At 43.1% G+C, this 17,607-nt stretch overlaps 1 protein-coding gene across 1 annotated transcript; it reads left to right on the top strand.

The window, feature by feature from the left end:
• The first annotated feature begins 14,833 nt into the window (after window positions 1-14,833).
• On the top strand, window positions 14,834-17,181 carry LOC123902847 (probable protein phosphatase 2C 63). The gene is made up of 4 exons (XM_045952653.1): window positions 14,834-15,315; window positions 15,644-16,017; window positions 16,295-16,531; window positions 16,627-17,181. Exons 1-4 carry the CDS (start codon window positions 15,057-15,059, stop codon window positions 16,897-16,899), a joined length of 1,143 nt encoding a protein of 380 aa, XP_045808609.1. The 5' UTR covers window positions 14,834-15,056; the 3' UTR covers window positions 16,900-17,181.
• Window positions 17,182-17,607: the final 426 nt, after the last annotated feature.

Here is a 17,607-nt window from a genome sequence, read left to right as displayed (position 1 = left end):
ATACAGAATTCGGTCTCGAGGTAAGTAAAATTTAGCCAATAATTATTCCCACTATAAATTGAATCCGGGTTCTCGTGAAAGATCCGTCGTAAAGGGAGCTTATTAATCATTTTAGTCCAATGTATATGTTATACGATTTAGGGTCTGTTTGGTAAAAATAAGCTATAAGCTAGCTGATAGTTGATAAGCTAGCTTATAGCTGAAAAGCTAGCTTATAGCTGATAGCTGAAAAGCTAGTTTCTTTTTTAGAGTGGGTAGTTATTAAATTAAAGGGTAAAAATGGAACAAAGTGTAAAAAGCTATAAGCTATAAGCTCAAACGCTAGTTGAAATAGCATCTGAAAAAAAGTTATAAGCTAGTAAAAAAAGCTTGTTACCAAACACCTCTAATTTTTTGAAACAAGCTTATAAGCTCATATAATAAGCTATTAAGCTAGCTTATTTGTGTTACCAAACACACCCTTAACTAGATATTATTAATAAACACAAAATTCAATTTTTTTTAATATGCCAATTCAATGCATTTATATTGAAAATTGGTTAAGTACCTACCGATGAACAAGTTTACAAACATAACATACATGGAAAAAGAACGAAAAAACATGTATTGAAATACTGCCTCCAGTCCTAAATTTATTAGAAAAATTACATTTTTAACATATTGAGTAATTAAATAATCAATAGACTAATTAATATATCTAATCAATATATTGAATAATTAATATATCTAATCAATAGACTAAATATATTGAGTAATTAATCAATAGACTAAATATATCTAATCAATAGACTAAATATATTGAGTAATTAATATGTCTAATCAATAGACTAAATATATCTAATTCATATCGTGAAACAAATATGTGTGTTGATATGTTAAATATGTTTGAATCTCATCCCCAAAAGCTAGTTCAAATGGTGGGGTTGCCCTCACATATTTATACACCTCACATATTTAACAATGTGATACTTCAAACAAACTCCGACAATACAACTACATATTCCAACATGATGTTTTAGCTAATTTAGGTTGTGTGGTAGGTCCTACGGTGATGTTTATGAGTCTTATCCGACTCAAGTTAGTTATTTCCTCGCGGCTGATAATACTAGGGTTAGCTTTTTCCTCGTGTAGTTTCTATGTAATCTTTTCTCTTGGGCTTCAGCACTCTTCATTATAAAAAAATGGTATATATTACTAGTTACTCATTGTATTTAAAAAATGTTCTGGGCCGAGCTTAGAGCTCGAGCATCAGAGGGTGTCGAACACATATACCATCCGAGCACGTCCTAACGGTCAGATACCCATGCGTATTGTAACGGCCGTAAACCGGAATGATGAGCATTTACTGCACATCAAGGCCTCCAAGCCGTTTTCCGGCAGCCACTTGATGGCCATTAATGCCATCAAGGGCCTTAGCCCAACGCTGGGGGCTATATATATGCATCTCCACTTCATTTGCAAGGTACGCATTTCATATAGCTTAGAAAACCTTACACACATACTGACTTGAGCGTCGGAGTGCCTGCAGGTACACAACCCCCCTCCGTTTCAACAGGGGTCTCAACGCTTTCAACCACCGCAAACGCCGGCGAAGTCGCATCATTCTGGTCTACACGATCAGTGGCGCCGTCTGTGGGGAGAATAGTTTCCCTGTTTATTCAAACCAAAAACTAAAAAACTTCCTTCGAAACACCTTCTTCACGACCAATGGCTGGCGTTAACAACCATCAAATCCCGGAGCACGTGGCGGAAAACCATGGATCACCGATGGACTACGCGGCGTACCACCCAGGGGACGGCCAATTCGCCTCCGTAACGGAAGATGGCCAGGGAGGGCAAGACGCGCATTACGAGCCCTACAACCCAGAAGAACCGCAGATCCCTGTGGCTACCCCGCCACAGGCGACTCCGGCAGTGGCTATCCCTCCGGGCGTCCCCATGCAAGAAATGATGGCTGCGCTGGTCAATGCAATCAACCGCCAGTCGGACTTACTGCTGCAGCAGAACCAGCGATTCGAGCAGCAGAATCAAAGGCTCGAGCAACAAAGCCGTCGCATCGACGCAATTGCCGAGTCAAGGATCACGGCGCAAGCTCGCCCAGCTCGCCGTTCACCCACACCAGTGAGGAGCAGAACCTACTCCAGATCTCGCTCACCACCTCGCCACAGAAGCGAAAGGAGGTCGAGCCCAAGGAGAAACGAGGCTATATCTCGAAACTCCACCCCGCCGAGAAGACATTCCCCTAGAAGGGACAACCCTCCTCGCCGCCAAAGGAACCGATCCCCGGAAGAGAGGGACAGTCACCAAGGCCCCCTCTCCCGAAGAATCCGAGAACTCCCCCTACCGGTCGGACTCGAGAAACCACCGGTAATGGATACCTACGATGGCTCGACAGACCCGGACGAGCACATCGAAAATCTTGAAGCTCTCCTCGAGTACAGAAATGTACGAGGCTCTATTAAGTGTAAGCTCTTTCCCACAACTCTGAGGAAAGGCGCTATGGCTTGGTACAAGAGCTTGGCGCCAGGATCCATAGACTCTTGGTCGGACCTGTGCGCCCGCTTCCGGGCTCACTTCACTTCCTCGAGGCGTCACCCAAAAACTGAAGCAACCCTCGAGGCCATTATCCAAGGCGAGAACGAGCCTCTAAGGGCCTACCTCGAACGGTTCAACAAAGCAGCCGTAGAAGTGAAGGTCGAGGAGGGCATGAAGCTGTATCTCCTCGACAGGGGACTACATCCGGACAGCGACTTTGCTAAGGCTGTCGGTATCGAAGAGCCAAAAACGCTGGATGCATTCTTCGAAAAGGCGAAGAATTACATTGCCTACGAGGAAAAACAAAGGGCCAAAGATCTAAGAAGGCCTAAAGGTCAAGAAAAAATCAGGAACCACGAGAAAGATGAAGCTGAAACCTCGCGAAGAGGTAACGAAAAGCAAAGGGAGGAAAGGATCAAAGATTCCAAACCTCCTCGGGGAAAATTCACAACATATACTCCACTGAATGCGTCAAGAGATCGCATTTTTGCCGAAGTCTCCGCTGCGGACTTCAAAAAGGCTGGGATCCACTTCCCAAGACAGCAGCCCATGAAGGCAAATACTGATAGGACGAAATTTTGTCGCTATCATAAAAGCCACGGACACGTCACTGAGGACTGTGTCCACTTGAAAGATGCCATCGAGATTCTGATACAAAAGGGCTATGCCCGAAGATATGTTCAGAACGATGAACAAGCACAACAACAACAACAACAACAAAGGCGGGAGCCTCAAGAGGTCGCAATGGCCATTGATGTTCCCGAGCAGGAAAACAGAGGCATCGTCCCTCAGGCGCTTGCCATCTCAGCACCTGAAATTCCACTCCCATCCCCGGGGTCAGACGAGGGAGCGCTCCTGAGGCATTTCAACGCCCACCTGAACGGCTCGTGGGAAAATTTCCCAAAAGCACTGGTGATAACAGGTGGAGGGCTAAACAAAATCACCCTCGGATCGGTGAAAAGAAAGTTCGATGAGCTGGAGAATGTTTGCTCGGTGACTCCCGTCGCCGTCACCAAACCTGAGGGAGACTCCGACCCGCTAGCCTTCTACAAATCAGAAGTTCCTGGGGGCTCACCAAATTATCAGATACCACTATTGGTAAGGGCTCGTATGGCGAACTTCGACGTCCACCGCATCCTCGTAGATCAGGGGAGCTCGTGCGACGTAATGTACTCGGGGCTATTCAAAACTCTACAGCTGTCGGAGAAGAACTTGGTTCCATATGTAGGACCCGACCTTCAGGGGTTCAATGGGTCGACTACCAAACCTTGGGGATACGTGGACCTCATCGTCACCTTCGGCGAGGAAAAGGCTATGAAATCCGTGAGGACGCAATTCATGGTCGTCGACTGTCCCTCGCTGTACAACTGCATCATCGGCAGAACTACTTTAGCGGAGCTATTTGCTGTATCGTCCACTGTTCACTTAAAGCTGAAATACTACACACTGGACGGCCAGGTCGCCACCATCAATGGCGACATAGCTGCTGCGAGGAGATGCTTCGAGGCTGCAGCGAAGAATCTGAGCACCGTGGCAACCCCCAAGAAAACTGAAAAGAAAAATCCGGGGGTAAACACTATTGGAGGTTCCATCGATATCGATGCTCGACTCACAAAAAAGGAGCATCAAGAAGAAAAACAGAAGGACCTCGCCGATGCTGAAAAGAAAATCTACCGCCCCATCCCGGACGGAGATTTCGAACTGGTGCCCTTGGGCGAAGACCCCCTCAAAGGGATCAAGATTGGAACTGGACTCCCTGACTTGGTCAAAAATCAGCTGATCGCCTGCCTTAAGGACAATGCTGAACTGTTCGCCTGGAGCGCTGCAGAGATGCCTGGTATCGACCCTGAGGTCGCTTGTCACCAGTTGACTTTAGATCCTAGGGCTAGTGCCGTTGTTCAGCGGCGTAGGAAGCAGTCTCCCGAAAAGGCGGAGGCTGCCGAAAAAGCTGTAAAAGACCTCCTCGAGGCAAATTTCATTTCGGAAGCTAGGTATACCACCTGGCTATCCAATGTTGTACTTGTTAAGAAATCGAATGGAAAATGGCGCATGTGTGTTGATTATACCGATCTTAATAGGGCTTGCCCTAAAGACGCTTACCCTTTACCTAACATAGACAAATTAGTAGATAATTCATCAGGATTTAAATTACTATCGTTTATGGATGCGTACTCGGGTTATAATCAAATAAAAATGGCTGAAATCGATAAAAAGAAAACAGCGTTTATGACCGAATCCGGTAATTATTATTACAACGTAATGCCTTTCGGGCTTAAAAACGCAGGCGCCACATACCAAAGGATGATGAACAAAGTCTTCAATAATGAAATCGGTGACATGCTCGAAGTTTATATGGATGATATGATCGTCAAATCCGAAGAGGAAGTCGATCATACAGCCCATCTAAAAAGAGTGTTCGACCAAGCGAGAAAGTATAACATGAGATTCAATCCTGAAAAATGCACGTTCGGCGTAAAAGCTGGGAAATTCCTCGGGTTTTACTTAACCGAAAGAGGAATCGAAGCTAACCCCGATAAATGCAGAGCATTCTTTGAATTCCCTACGCCGGACTCAAAGAAATCAATCCAATCATTAAACGGGATGCTCACAGCCTTATCTCGTTTTGTCGCGAAATCCGCTCAACACGCGCTACCTTTATTCAAATTACTTCGAAAAGAATCCGCATTTGAATGGACAAAGGAATGCGAGGATGCGCTACAACATTTAAAACGAGCACTATCCGAACCTCCAGTCCTAACACGACCCAACGAAGGGGAGACATTATATCTTTATCTCGCCGTAGCATCGGAGGCCATCAGCGCCGTTCTCATAAGAGAAACCGAGCAAGGGCAAAAACCCGTCTATTTCGTGAGTAAGGCTCTGCAAGGACCAGAACTCCGGTATTTACAGATTGAAAAAACGGCCTTAGCAGTAGTCATGGCTGCGAGGAAACTAAGACACTATTTCTTAGCTCACTCCATCGTTGTCCGGACTGATCAACCAATTAAGCAACTCCTCGCGAGGCCAGATATGACAGGACGAATGCTAAAATGGTCGCTCGAGTTGTCCGAATTCGAAATCTTTTTCGAAAGCAGAAAGGCTTTAAAAGCCCAAGTGCTAGCAGACTTCATAGCCGAAATGACCACGTCATCTACCCCGGATAAAAACAAATGGACCATCTTCGTAGATGGATCCTCAAATCCACAAGGGAGTGGCGCAGGTATCATACTCGAGAGCGGTGAAGGAGCGCTCATAGAAGTTTCACTCGAGCTCGCCTTTCCAACCACAAACAACCAAGCCGAGTACGAAGCTTTCTTGGCAGGATTAAGGCTGGCTCAGGATATGGAAGCCGAGGAAATTAAGATATTCACGGATTCACAGCTCGTCGCATCACAAATAACCGGGGAATACCAAACAAAAGACGAGCGACTCACGGAATATTTAAACTTGATCAAAGAAAAATTAACCAAATTCAGACAAACCGAAATCAAGCACGTTCCTCGCGAACACAATGCAAGAGCAGATATCTTATCAAAGCTCGCAAGCACTAAGAAAAAGAAAGGCGGAAATCAATCGCTTATTCAGGAAACGCTATCCAAACCAAGCATAGTAAAATCCGCCGAGGTACTCCTGATATGCGAGATCAACGCCAACAGCTGGATGACACCCGTGTTCGAATTTCTGAACACTGGAAACCTCCCACTTGATAAGAAAGAGGCGGCTAAGGTAAAAAGAAGAGCCTGCGCATATGTAATCCTAAATGGAAAAATGTACCGCCGAGGATTCTCCATCCCTCTGCTAAGGTGTGTCGAGGAAAGCGAGGTAGCCTCGATCCTTGACGAGATCCACGAAGGAATAAACGGTCAGCACATCGGTGGACGCTCCTTGGCCAGAAAGGCCTTGCGAGCAGGATTCTATTGGCCTACCATGCAAGCAGACGCAAAAGAGCATGTCAAAAAATGCGACAAATGCCAACGCCACGGAGATATGCACTTGGCCCCTCCAAACGAGCTAAAGACGCTATCATCCCCGTGGCCGTTTTCTTGGTGGGGGATGGACCTCTTAGGACCGTTTCCAACGGCAGCAGGACAAAATAAATACTTAATAGTGGCTGTCGACTACTTCACGAAATGGATCGAAGCCGAACCTCTCGCCCACATCACAACATTCAACGTGTTACGATTCTTCAAACGCAATATACTTGCGAGGTTTGGGATCCCTCAAGTTGTCGTTACAGATAACGGGACTCAATTCACAGACAAGAAAGTGCGAGAATTCATGGAGAAAATAGGTACAACCCAACATTTCACCTCTGTCGAACACCCTCAAACGAACGGCCAAGCCGAAGCTGCAAATAGGGTTATACTACGAGGACTCAAAAGAAGGTTGGATGAAGCAAAGGGAAAATGGACAGAAGAACTACACAGCGTACTCTGGTCTTACCGAACCACTCCACATTCTACAACGGGAGAAACGCCCTTCCGACTGACGTACGGAACAGAGGCCGTAATTCCAGTAGAAACCGGAGCATCCTCCTTCCGAACAGAAGTACCTCTCGAAGGGGAAGACAACCACGAGATGCTCAGAGAGGAGCTCGACCTTTTGGAGGAACTCCGAGAAGGCGCGGCCCTCCGAGAAGCTACTTTGAAACAAAAAATAGCAAAACGGCATGACAAAAAGGTCATCAAGCGAGAATTTGACGTTGGGACACTAGTACTCCGACGCAACCAAAAAGATTCTCGCGAAGGTAAACTCGCGGCAAATTGGGAGGGACCTTATCGTGTTCGAGCCAAAACCGAAAACGGTGCTTATTATTTGGAAGATCTTTACGGGAAAGAAGTTCCACGACCTTGGAATGCCGAAAAGCTCAAACAATACTACAGTTGAGGGAAGCTCCAAGCCATCCCTCGACGAAGGCTGTGTCTTCGCCCATGAGAAGCACGCCTATACAACGGAGGAGTGCTTAGGTACGGGCATGAATCTTAAAATATAAAACAAAGTCGAGGCATTTGGAACTCGATGATGTTGGCGAGGATAGTTCTAGACCACGGAACACCATCGCCGTAGTACACGTCCAGTAGAACCCCAGCTCGCGATGGGATGTTCACACCCCGAGGAGGAAAGCTTAACAACAGCCCCTCTCCTCGTTGTTAGTTTGGATTAACATCTCCAAACACTTAGAATGGTTCCCCCGCACCTTCTAAGCTCGGCATCAATGGTACCAGCTATCATAACGATGACCACCGTCCAGACACACACTAGCGCGAAGAAATACATAGCTCGGCGCATAGAATGTTTGGAAATTTATTAAGTTAAAAACCTCAAAGCTAGTCGAGCACAGAAATACAGGTCGTCGCTACGAAAAAATAATAATCAAGGCACGAACCTAAAAACGGTGAAGCGTACGAACGGCCGATTCGACACCCAGAGGAAATTGAAAACATCGCCATACAAAGCCTAAGTCTAGATATGAGATAAAGGTAAAAAGGCAAGAGAATAAATCAAAATACTGATAGTTAAAGACCCTGAAGGGCCATAATTGTCGGTTACATCAAAAAGGGCAAGTGCCCGAGCAAAACAAAGAAGAAGAAATAAATTTACACTTCATCATCAGGAGGGGTGACAATAGCTCCATCTCTCACCTCCTTCTCCTCATCTAAACCCTCCTCGTTCAAACCGGGGTTGAGAATCCTGAGCTGAGCCACCGCGTTGTTGAAACTAAAAGCTGCAGCAGCCACCATGTTGGACTCGAGCTCCTGGATCTTGGCGATCAGATCAACACGAGAGGAGGAAGCATACTCCCCTTGAGGATCGAGCTCCTTCTCCCGATCTTCAACAACCCCGGTGACTTGGAGCCTCTCCAATTTTCCTTCCAGCTCGCCAATCAAACCCTTCTGCTCATCAACCTTCTGCACGACACTATCCCTCTCCTCGGACACTGTCTTGAGCCTATCCTCCGCTTCCTTGAGATTGGCTGAGAGGGTCTTGCGCTCCTCCCTGAACACCTCGCAGGAGGCCTCGGATTCTGCCAACCTCCGCTGCAACGAAGGCAACTCCTTGCGAGCTTCGTCCCTCTCCTCCAAATACCTGCACTCCCGACCATTCAAAAAAGTCGCCACCTCGACCAATTTGAGCAGAGCCATGGACTGAGCGGCTATCTCGGCCCGAAGAGCCTCGGGACCCATATCCGATAGGATGGCTTCATCCGCTGGGTTAATCTTCACTTTTGTAACCCCGGTCAGTAGCTCGGTATGAGCATAAAGTGGAGGGAGGACAAAATCGTCGGCAGGAAGGCCAGCAGTCAACCTGTGAGGACCAGGGAGAGGAGGATCATCCTGGCCAGAAAGATCCACAACCACATGATCCTGACGAGAAGAGGTTTCCTCCTCCAGTCGAGTCCTCTTCGAGCGATCCACGTTGGAAGCTGTGGGAGAGTGAGGGGCAGAAGAAGTTGCAGCAGCACTGCTCGCCTCCCTCTTGTTCTTAGCAGCACGAGCTTTGCGGAGAGCGGCAGATCCACTGGTCATTGTACCTACACAAACAAGAGCAAGTCAGCAAAACGAAAGGCGAGCAAATAAAAGAAGTGAAAACAGTTGGTAAGAAATAAATAAAAGAAAGCTACGAGCATACTCCAAAAAACAGTCAATTCCTCCGAGGTGTCGCAAGCGAGCAACTCTTTCGTAGCGATCACCTTCGGGCAGGTCAACCTTCGACCATCTTCCCCAAGCAAAGGCTCGCCATTCGAGTCACTCAGAAGGAACGGAGGCAAGCCCTCCACAAACTCTAATAATTTTTTATAGTCAGCTCTCTCCTCAGCTGACAACGCTCCCAGCGTAAACACGAATTCTTTAGTCGACATGGAATAATGATCCCTGCGCCAATAGAAAGGAAATCTGGCAAAATCCTCCTCGATAGGGAGCCCCTGCTCGTCAAGCACTTCCTGTCCCAGCTCATCAATTCGATGCCCCCTACGAACGAAATTGTTCCAACCTTTCGTCGTTATTGGCCTAACTCCATAAAAAACGGACTTAAACCCCCGTACCGACTCGTCGAACATGTCAAAGAGGCGTTTCCGTTGCCTCAAAGAAACCCATCCATGCTTGGTATCCGGTACCGGGGCTCCCTTCACGAGCTTCCCTTTCGCCTGTTCCCCCCGAGGACAGCTTCGTTGAAGGCCAAAATGGTAGAAGAATAAAGGCAAGGTGGGGCCCAAACCCAAATACTCGGCAGTTTTTTCAAAAGCCTTGATAAAGGCCAATGAGTTCGGGTGAAGTTGAGAGGGAGCCAACCGAAGATGACGAAAAATGGACACCTCCAGATCTGTGAAGGGCAGCCGAATTCCCAGATGCTTGAAGGCAATCTCGTACATGGGGATCGTTCCCCAAGCCCAATTGCCGCAGATCCTGTGGCGAGCAGTGGGAATCCGCACCTCGAAGTCTTCGGTAGGAGGAGTCTGAATATCCGTGCACATCGTCTCTGGGATGTCACTCTCGCAATCCTGATAAACCGACTCCGTCTCTCGGGGTTCATCCGCCACCCATGAAACGTCGGCTCGGATGCGAATTGATGAGGAAGGCTGTTGATCTATGAACGTGAAGTCACTTTGAGATCCCTCAGCCATCTAGAAAACCTGAAAAAGCAGAGGAAGGAAAAATGAATTCGACATTCAAATCCACCCTCCCACCGCCAAATCAAGCGAAAGGGCGAGGATCTCAAACAAAAGATTACGCGGAAACTAAAGGCGACAAATCATCTCTCCGAACGCGAAATTCATGTAAACAATCGAGCACGAAATGCATATGGTGCTCGACACTGTTCTAAGCTAAAACCCAACCGTCAGTTGGTGAAAACAAGCGATTTCTCGCCTAGAAACCACAAAAAACCCTTCTTTTGGGGGGAAAAGGGTGCTAATCACCACCTACAACCATCAAAAGAGCTACCCAAACTACACAGGAGACCAAATTACAAAACCCCTACCGCGTGAACTACCTACTCAATCAAAGTAAAATCCAAAGCCAAATCTTCAAAAGATTAACAAGGATAAAGCACTTACTTGGTGATTAATGGGAAAGAAGACGCTTGAAGTATAGCAACAAAGAAAATATGAATCGCCGGGAGGCCTGGAAGCAAGGAAGTTGGTAAGAAGTGAGTAAGAAACTGTAAAGTTTCAAACGAAAAAAACCTCCCTCCTATATATAGGCCAACGCATCCGTACAGGAAAATCCGCGCCGCTTCCATCTGAACCACGGGATCGATCCAACGGTCCGAATCAATCACGATCAAGTGGCTCAGATTTGATCTCAGGAGAAACGAAAAGGCGCAAAAATCCAACGGTTCAAGTCGACCTCGAGATTCAAAACTCAGTTATAGACACTCAAGTGCTATGTAAATAGTCTTTACACGTGGCGAGAGGAAACGAAGCGACTCGTCCTTTCAAGTCACATCCGTCTGCTCGCGCAAATCTCGCGAAATCCAAGACACCACATCCCGAGAAAATCGCAACCAAAAAAGGTAATGCAAGATCCTCGGAACCCATTCCCCTTATTTCTTTGCTAAAAATACGGGGAAGCCCGCAGCAACCGAATAAGAACACCGCGCTCCTCGACAAATTCGTGAAATCGAAAACATGCTCGAACAAGGAGTATAATTTTTCGATCGAAAGTCCGCTCGGAATGTTTCGGAAGATCCGCGACATTATTAAATTAAGAACATACATAAGGCATGAATGCAAATAAAATGCGCTCGAAATACTTAAAGAAAAAATCAAAGGAGAATTATTTTATTAATGATAATCCGTTACAAAGGCGAGAGGATTACAAAGAGAACCGAGCACCTAATCCTCGTGCTCGGAACCTGAGCTAATTGCGGAATCCGAATCAGTCCACAGCACCTCCTCTGGCCATATCTTAGCCTCCTTCCCGACCTGGGACCCTCCTTCACCAGATGAAGGGCCAGGAGGATAGAGGTGGGGAGATTGACGAGCCCTCAGGAACTCCTCGATTGCCCCAATGAAATCCGCCGATTCGTCGGAACTTGAGGTATCAGAAGTATCCGAGGAAGGGAACATCACCTTAGCCTCTTTCCCCTTTTGAGAACGAGCCGGCGCAGGCTTAGGAACCTCCGCTCTCTTTTTTCCTCTTCGAGACTCAGAGCCATCAGCAACAACCTTCTTGGAATCCCTATTATCCATCGCTAGCCTCCAAACTCAGGATATGGGAAGCCAAAGGATAAGCAAGTATTTATAGCAAAACTTGCCGCCCAAAGGACCAGTCACCACACCTGACATCCCATAAATGCGAGAGGCGGCTGCAGAAACCTAGGATTGACCGCTTGGAATAAACGATTCTCCCTTTCCAAAGCTTGACTTTGACCACAGGGACACCGCGAAAATTCAGCTGCCCAACTCGGATCTGTCACGTTCGGCAAATCGAGACGAATCGATAAAGCTTCAAGTCATTACCCTCGCCTACGAGCATAACGACTTGGGGGGCTCCTGTTCTGGGCCGAGCTTAGAGCTCGAGCATCAGAGGGTGTCGAACACATATACCATCCGAGCACGTCCTAACGGTCAGATACCCATGCGTATTGTAACGGCCGTAAACCGGAATGATGAGCATTTACTGCACATCAAGGCCTCCAAGCCGTTTTCCGGCAGCCACTTGATGGCCATTAATGCCATCAAGGGCCTTAGCCCAGCGCTGGGGGCTATATATATGCATCTCCACTTCATTTGCAAGGTACGCATTTCATATAGCTTAGAAAACCTTACACACATACTGACTTGAGCGTCGGAGTGCCTGCAGGTACACAACCCCCCTCCGTTTCAACAGGGGTCTCAACGCTTTCAACCACCGCAAACGCCGGCGAAGTCGCATCATTCTGGTCTACACGATCAAAAAAAATAAAATAATAAAATAAACAATATCAATCAAAGGACACCGATTAACATGACTCATAAAAATAGAATTTTTTTTATATTAAGAATTCCCCGGTGTAACATCATTTTCACAAAGACAAAGATGGCTTATTTGGTCAATCACGATATATGCGTGTGTGATGTGAACAAGTTGGGCTAGGAACGCGCATTTTACTAGTAGATAGAGAGAAGTAAAAAATGTTTCTTGTATCCATTCATACTTGTGTTTCTACAAAAAACAAACCTCTGTGTGTGGCAAGTCTAGTAGACCTAAATTATTGGATGTGATGTGAGGAAAAAATATATACAAAAGGACACAAAGAAGAATTCGAGTGAAAGTGAAAAATGATTTCATTTGCCTAAATAATAGATTAATAGACTATTAGGACACATCCACAAAATAGAAAGACTATTATTTAGGACACAAGTGGACAGTGAAGGCAGACGCAACAAGCTTGTGAGAAAAGAAAAGGTGACATTTCAAAAGGAAGGAAGCGAAAAAGGTGTAATGGTTCCGTCATGTGTTTGGACTTTGGAGTATTAGTTGGTTTAAACACGATCTTGCTCTTATTATTATATCTCATTTATTTTAATATTTTCTTAAAACATTATCACCTTATAAATCAGTTTTGTATGATTGAGTTAGAGTCTTTTAAAATTGAGAGTTAAGTCCAACTCAACCATATAAAATTGGGTTGTAAGATGAAAATTGTCTCTTATTTATAAAGTTTTGTTCAGATCAACTCACATCCGATGTGAGACTTATTAAAAATATAAAAAAATATAGAGGGTAATTTTAAGAAAAAACAATCCAAAACCACCCCTCTCCAATGAGCAAAGGAGAAAGAGGAGTTAGACAAAAGGGGAAATTTTTCTCTCAAAAGAAACTAAAGGCAGTTGAAAATAATAGAATTGTTTTAAAAAAATTAACAATATTAAATACTATATATATATATATATATATATATATATATATATATATATATATATATATATATATATATATATATATATACGAAAGATAATTACACTTAAATGAAAGACAAACGAGAAACAAGACGCGCAACTATCCCTTTTTGGATGGCAAAACCAACCCTCTTAAACACTACATCCTGAGACCTATGAGACATCATTGTTATGTATGACTCTTTGAACTCTTTTCAAAATAGTCATAGCCTCTGGTGTTAGAAAAACAAAAGTGTCAAACGCAAAAGGTATAAACACATGTTTATTGTCAGAACACGTTCTCTCATGTTTAACCACTTTACTTGAAGCAACTTTGAGGGTTACCTGTCCTACAATAAAATCTTCGTAACATCTCGCATTTTCCTGAAACAAAATGATATAATAGTTATCATGTTTGTTATTTTTTGTATCTAAACACATGATATGATAATTAATATGGCACTGCCTCCAGTTCTTAATATAAGAAGTCATTTTTTAGATACATTGAAAGATTAATGTATTTAGTCTATTATATATTCTATATACATCAATTTGTCAATGTATCTAAATAGTAAACTTCTTATATTAATGACTAGAGGAAATACTATTTTATATCTTATCTTGTCATTATCATATCATGCAGATAGCCTAGCTCGGTCAAATCCTGATACTCCCTCTATTTTTAATTATAACCAAAAGTCAACTTTTCAGATTCATTGAAAACCTGATGAATTTAGTCTATAATACAGACCAAATACATCAATTATTCAATGAATGAATATTTGCTTATAATTAAGGATGAATGAAGTATTATTTTTAGCTCCATATAGAAAAGATTAATGTATTTAGTCTATTATATAGTCTAAATAGTAAATACATCAATTTGTCAACGTAACTAAATAGTAAACTTTTTCTTATACTCTGTCCGATTCTATATATAACAAAAAGTTTAATTTATAGATTCATTGTAAATACACTATAATATTGTCTAAATACATAAACTTTACGATGAATGCAATCATAAAAAATATTAAAAATAGGAGAAAGTATTATTTTTTATCTTATCTTATACTCCCTCCGGTCCTTATTATAAGGAACAATTTGGAAAAAACACACATACCAAGAAACCTTATCTTTCTTAATAAAAATTCTAAAATTTTACAATCTATTCCAAAACTAACCTTGGTGTATTAATTTATCCTTAGGGAATATATCACTCTAATTAATGCATAACTTTGGAATGGATACAATTTAATAAGGGTAAAAATGGAATTGTAAGAATAAATTTAATGATTGTTTCTTATAAAAAGGACCAAATTTTTTTCTCAAATTGTTCCTTATAAAAAGGACCGGAGGGAGTATTATCATATGTGTGCAAAGCCTAGCTCGGTCCAATCCGGATATTTATTTTCACCTCCTCCATATAGAAGATAGTAAATGAAAATGACAACGAAAACGCGTTAAGAAACAGAAGAAGGGAGCATATCTTTGATTGAGGGGTCCGTCTTCCCCCTCACAACGCGGCATTCACCAACTGACTTTTCATTTCATTCTTCAAACCCTCTCTTTTCTCTCTGTCTCCGATTCTGCACAACACACCTAACCTCCTCAACAATCTATATAAACACTCTCATCCCAATTCCTCACCCTTGGATAGATCATGCTGCGTTTGTGCTTCAACCCTCTCGATTATTGCTTCCGACGCCGTGGTGCCTCTGATTTTCTTCTCTGGCATACCGACTTAAAACCTCATGCTTCCGGTGATTTCTCTATAGCCGTCGCTCAGGCTAATTACAGCCTTGAAGATCAGAGTCAAGTCTTTACCTCACCTTCCGCTACCTATGTCGGTGTTTACGACGGTCATGGTGGTCCTGAAGCTTCTAGATTCGTCAATAACCGTCTCTTCCCTTATTTGCACAGTAATTTCATTTCCCTTCTTTCTTAATTACTCGTATATTTGTGGTTAATTTGTTTAGCTAGGTTTTGATTACTCTGTTTTGTTGCGCAATTTGAACTTAATTAGTAATGTTTTATGATCCGATCATACAGAACAAGTTCAATCTCTTTAGAGAAGTTCGTCTGTGTTTTCCTTTTGAGTTCAGATGCTACTATTGTTGATTTGTACTAAAATTCTGAAAAATGCATAATTAATAATTTAATATGATTGATAGTAGTAAGTTTACGAATTGCACATTATTCTGTATTTTTTTGCGTTGTAGCTAACTTGTTTGTGATTTTGATTTGTAGAATTTGCATCTGAGCAAGGGGGATTATCAGCAGATGTGATAAAAAAAGCGTTTAGTGCGACCGAGGAGGATTTTTTGCATTTGGTTAAGTTGTCGTTACCAGTTAGTCCACAAATTGCGTCTGTTGGATCGTGTTGTCTTCTCGGTGCAATTTCTAATAATGTGTTGTATGTGGCTAACCTCGGAGACTCCAGAGTTGTTCTTGGCAGGAGGTGTTCTGAGAACAAGAATTATCCGGTGGAGGCTATCCGCTTGTCAACAGATCATAATGTAGCAGACGAGGAGGTGAGGAGAGAGGTTGAGGCTCTCCACCCTGATGATTCACACATTGTGGTTTATACTCGTGGAGTTTGGAGGATTAAAGGCATCATACAGGTATAGATATATAATAGTATGTATTTTGTGTTATACAAACATGATGGTGTATTTCCAGCATTCTACAAAATGTCATAGAATTCTATGAGCCCTGTAATTGGTTATAATTAAGGACTGAGATGTTATAGCCTCTCTTGATCAGATCTTCTGATTTGCCTTCCAGATGTGTTTTCCTCCCTTATATAAGGTATCGTAAAGGGTGGGGGCCAGACTGGTTTATTTTAGCTGCAGACAAATGGGGTGAGGGTATCTGATATAAACAGTTTTGTTGATGCAGGTGTCTAGATCCATCGGTGATGTGTATTTGAAGAGACCGGATTTCTACAGAGACCCCATTTTTCGGCAATTTGCAAGTCCTATTCCTTTGAAGCGTCCAGTTATGACAGCTGAACCATCAGTCATTATTAGGGAGCTAGAGTCAGATGATTTATTCTTGATATTTGCATCGGATGGCCTTTGGGAACAATTAAGTGATGAAGCCGCAGTTGAGATTGTTTTCAAATATCCAAGAGCCGTGAGTATCTTCTGTTACTTACTTGTGAGCTGCACGGAATAACTAAGTTTCAATTTGTTTACATAGTTTCTTGTTTGCGTTTTTTATACCTGCAGGGAATTGCCAAGAGACTAGTAAGAGCTGCTCTTCAGGAAGCTGCAAAGAAAAGAGAGATGAGATATGCTGACATAAAGAAAATCGACAAAGGAATTAGACGACACTTCCATGACGATATCACTGTTATTGTAATCTATCTTGATCACCATGGAAGCTCTTCTAGTGATGGTGAATTTAAGCAAACTGCTGTTGGCTATACAACTGCCCCTGTTGATATATTTTCTCTAAATGCTGATGAAGCTGAGAAGAGTATGCTTGGTTCAGTTGCCTAAAGAGTGAAATTGCTTCAATGAATTATAAGCTGACCATATTTTGGATGAAATTATTCATAATTAAATATGAATATTGGTAAATTAAGGGAATTCTCAAGTAAAATATGCAAATTAGAAATTACTGCATAGATAGTGACCGCAAATTGCTGACATGTTTTTCTTGGTGCTGATATATATGCATATGTATAGTTGTGAAGTTTATAATTTTGGGTTTGATGATAGTAGTAGTATCAATTTTGTTTATTTGGAAAGATTAAAATAAAATTTGTATTTATTTGGTTAGGCTTTGTATGGATGGATCTATCGGTGATGTTTGTGAATGATAAGGTACGAGGTAAGCCTTGGTGACGTTTCCACCAACCAACAAAAACTGTTGGGTGGGCAGGTGTGTGGTTATGATAAGCAGAGTGGTGTATCGATTGCAATTTACAACCACGACATGAAATAGCAGACAAATCCTTAATTGCATGAAAAAATAGCAGACAAATCCTTAATTGTACCTTATCCACAGTAGGGACATAAAATCTGATAGAGCGGTGGAGCAGTCTGCTTTTTAGTTAATCACTTATCAGAATCAGATGCTTTTATTTCTTGAGATGAGACTTATATTTTCTTAGTTCCGAAATGAAATTGATGTAAACTATTTTGGGAAAAGACATAAGTAACCTTATAGCACGAACTTGCTACTCCAATCACACTTCGTAAAAT

This window comes from Trifolium pratense, linkage group LG1, assembly GCF_020283565.1.
Source record: "Trifolium pratense cultivar HEN17-A07 linkage group LG1, ARS_RC_1.1, whole genome shotgun sequence".
NCBI lineage: Eukaryota > Viridiplantae > Streptophyta > Magnoliopsida > Fabales > Fabaceae > Trifolium > Trifolium pratense.
This window is presented reverse-complemented; position numbering and strand designations above follow the sequence as displayed.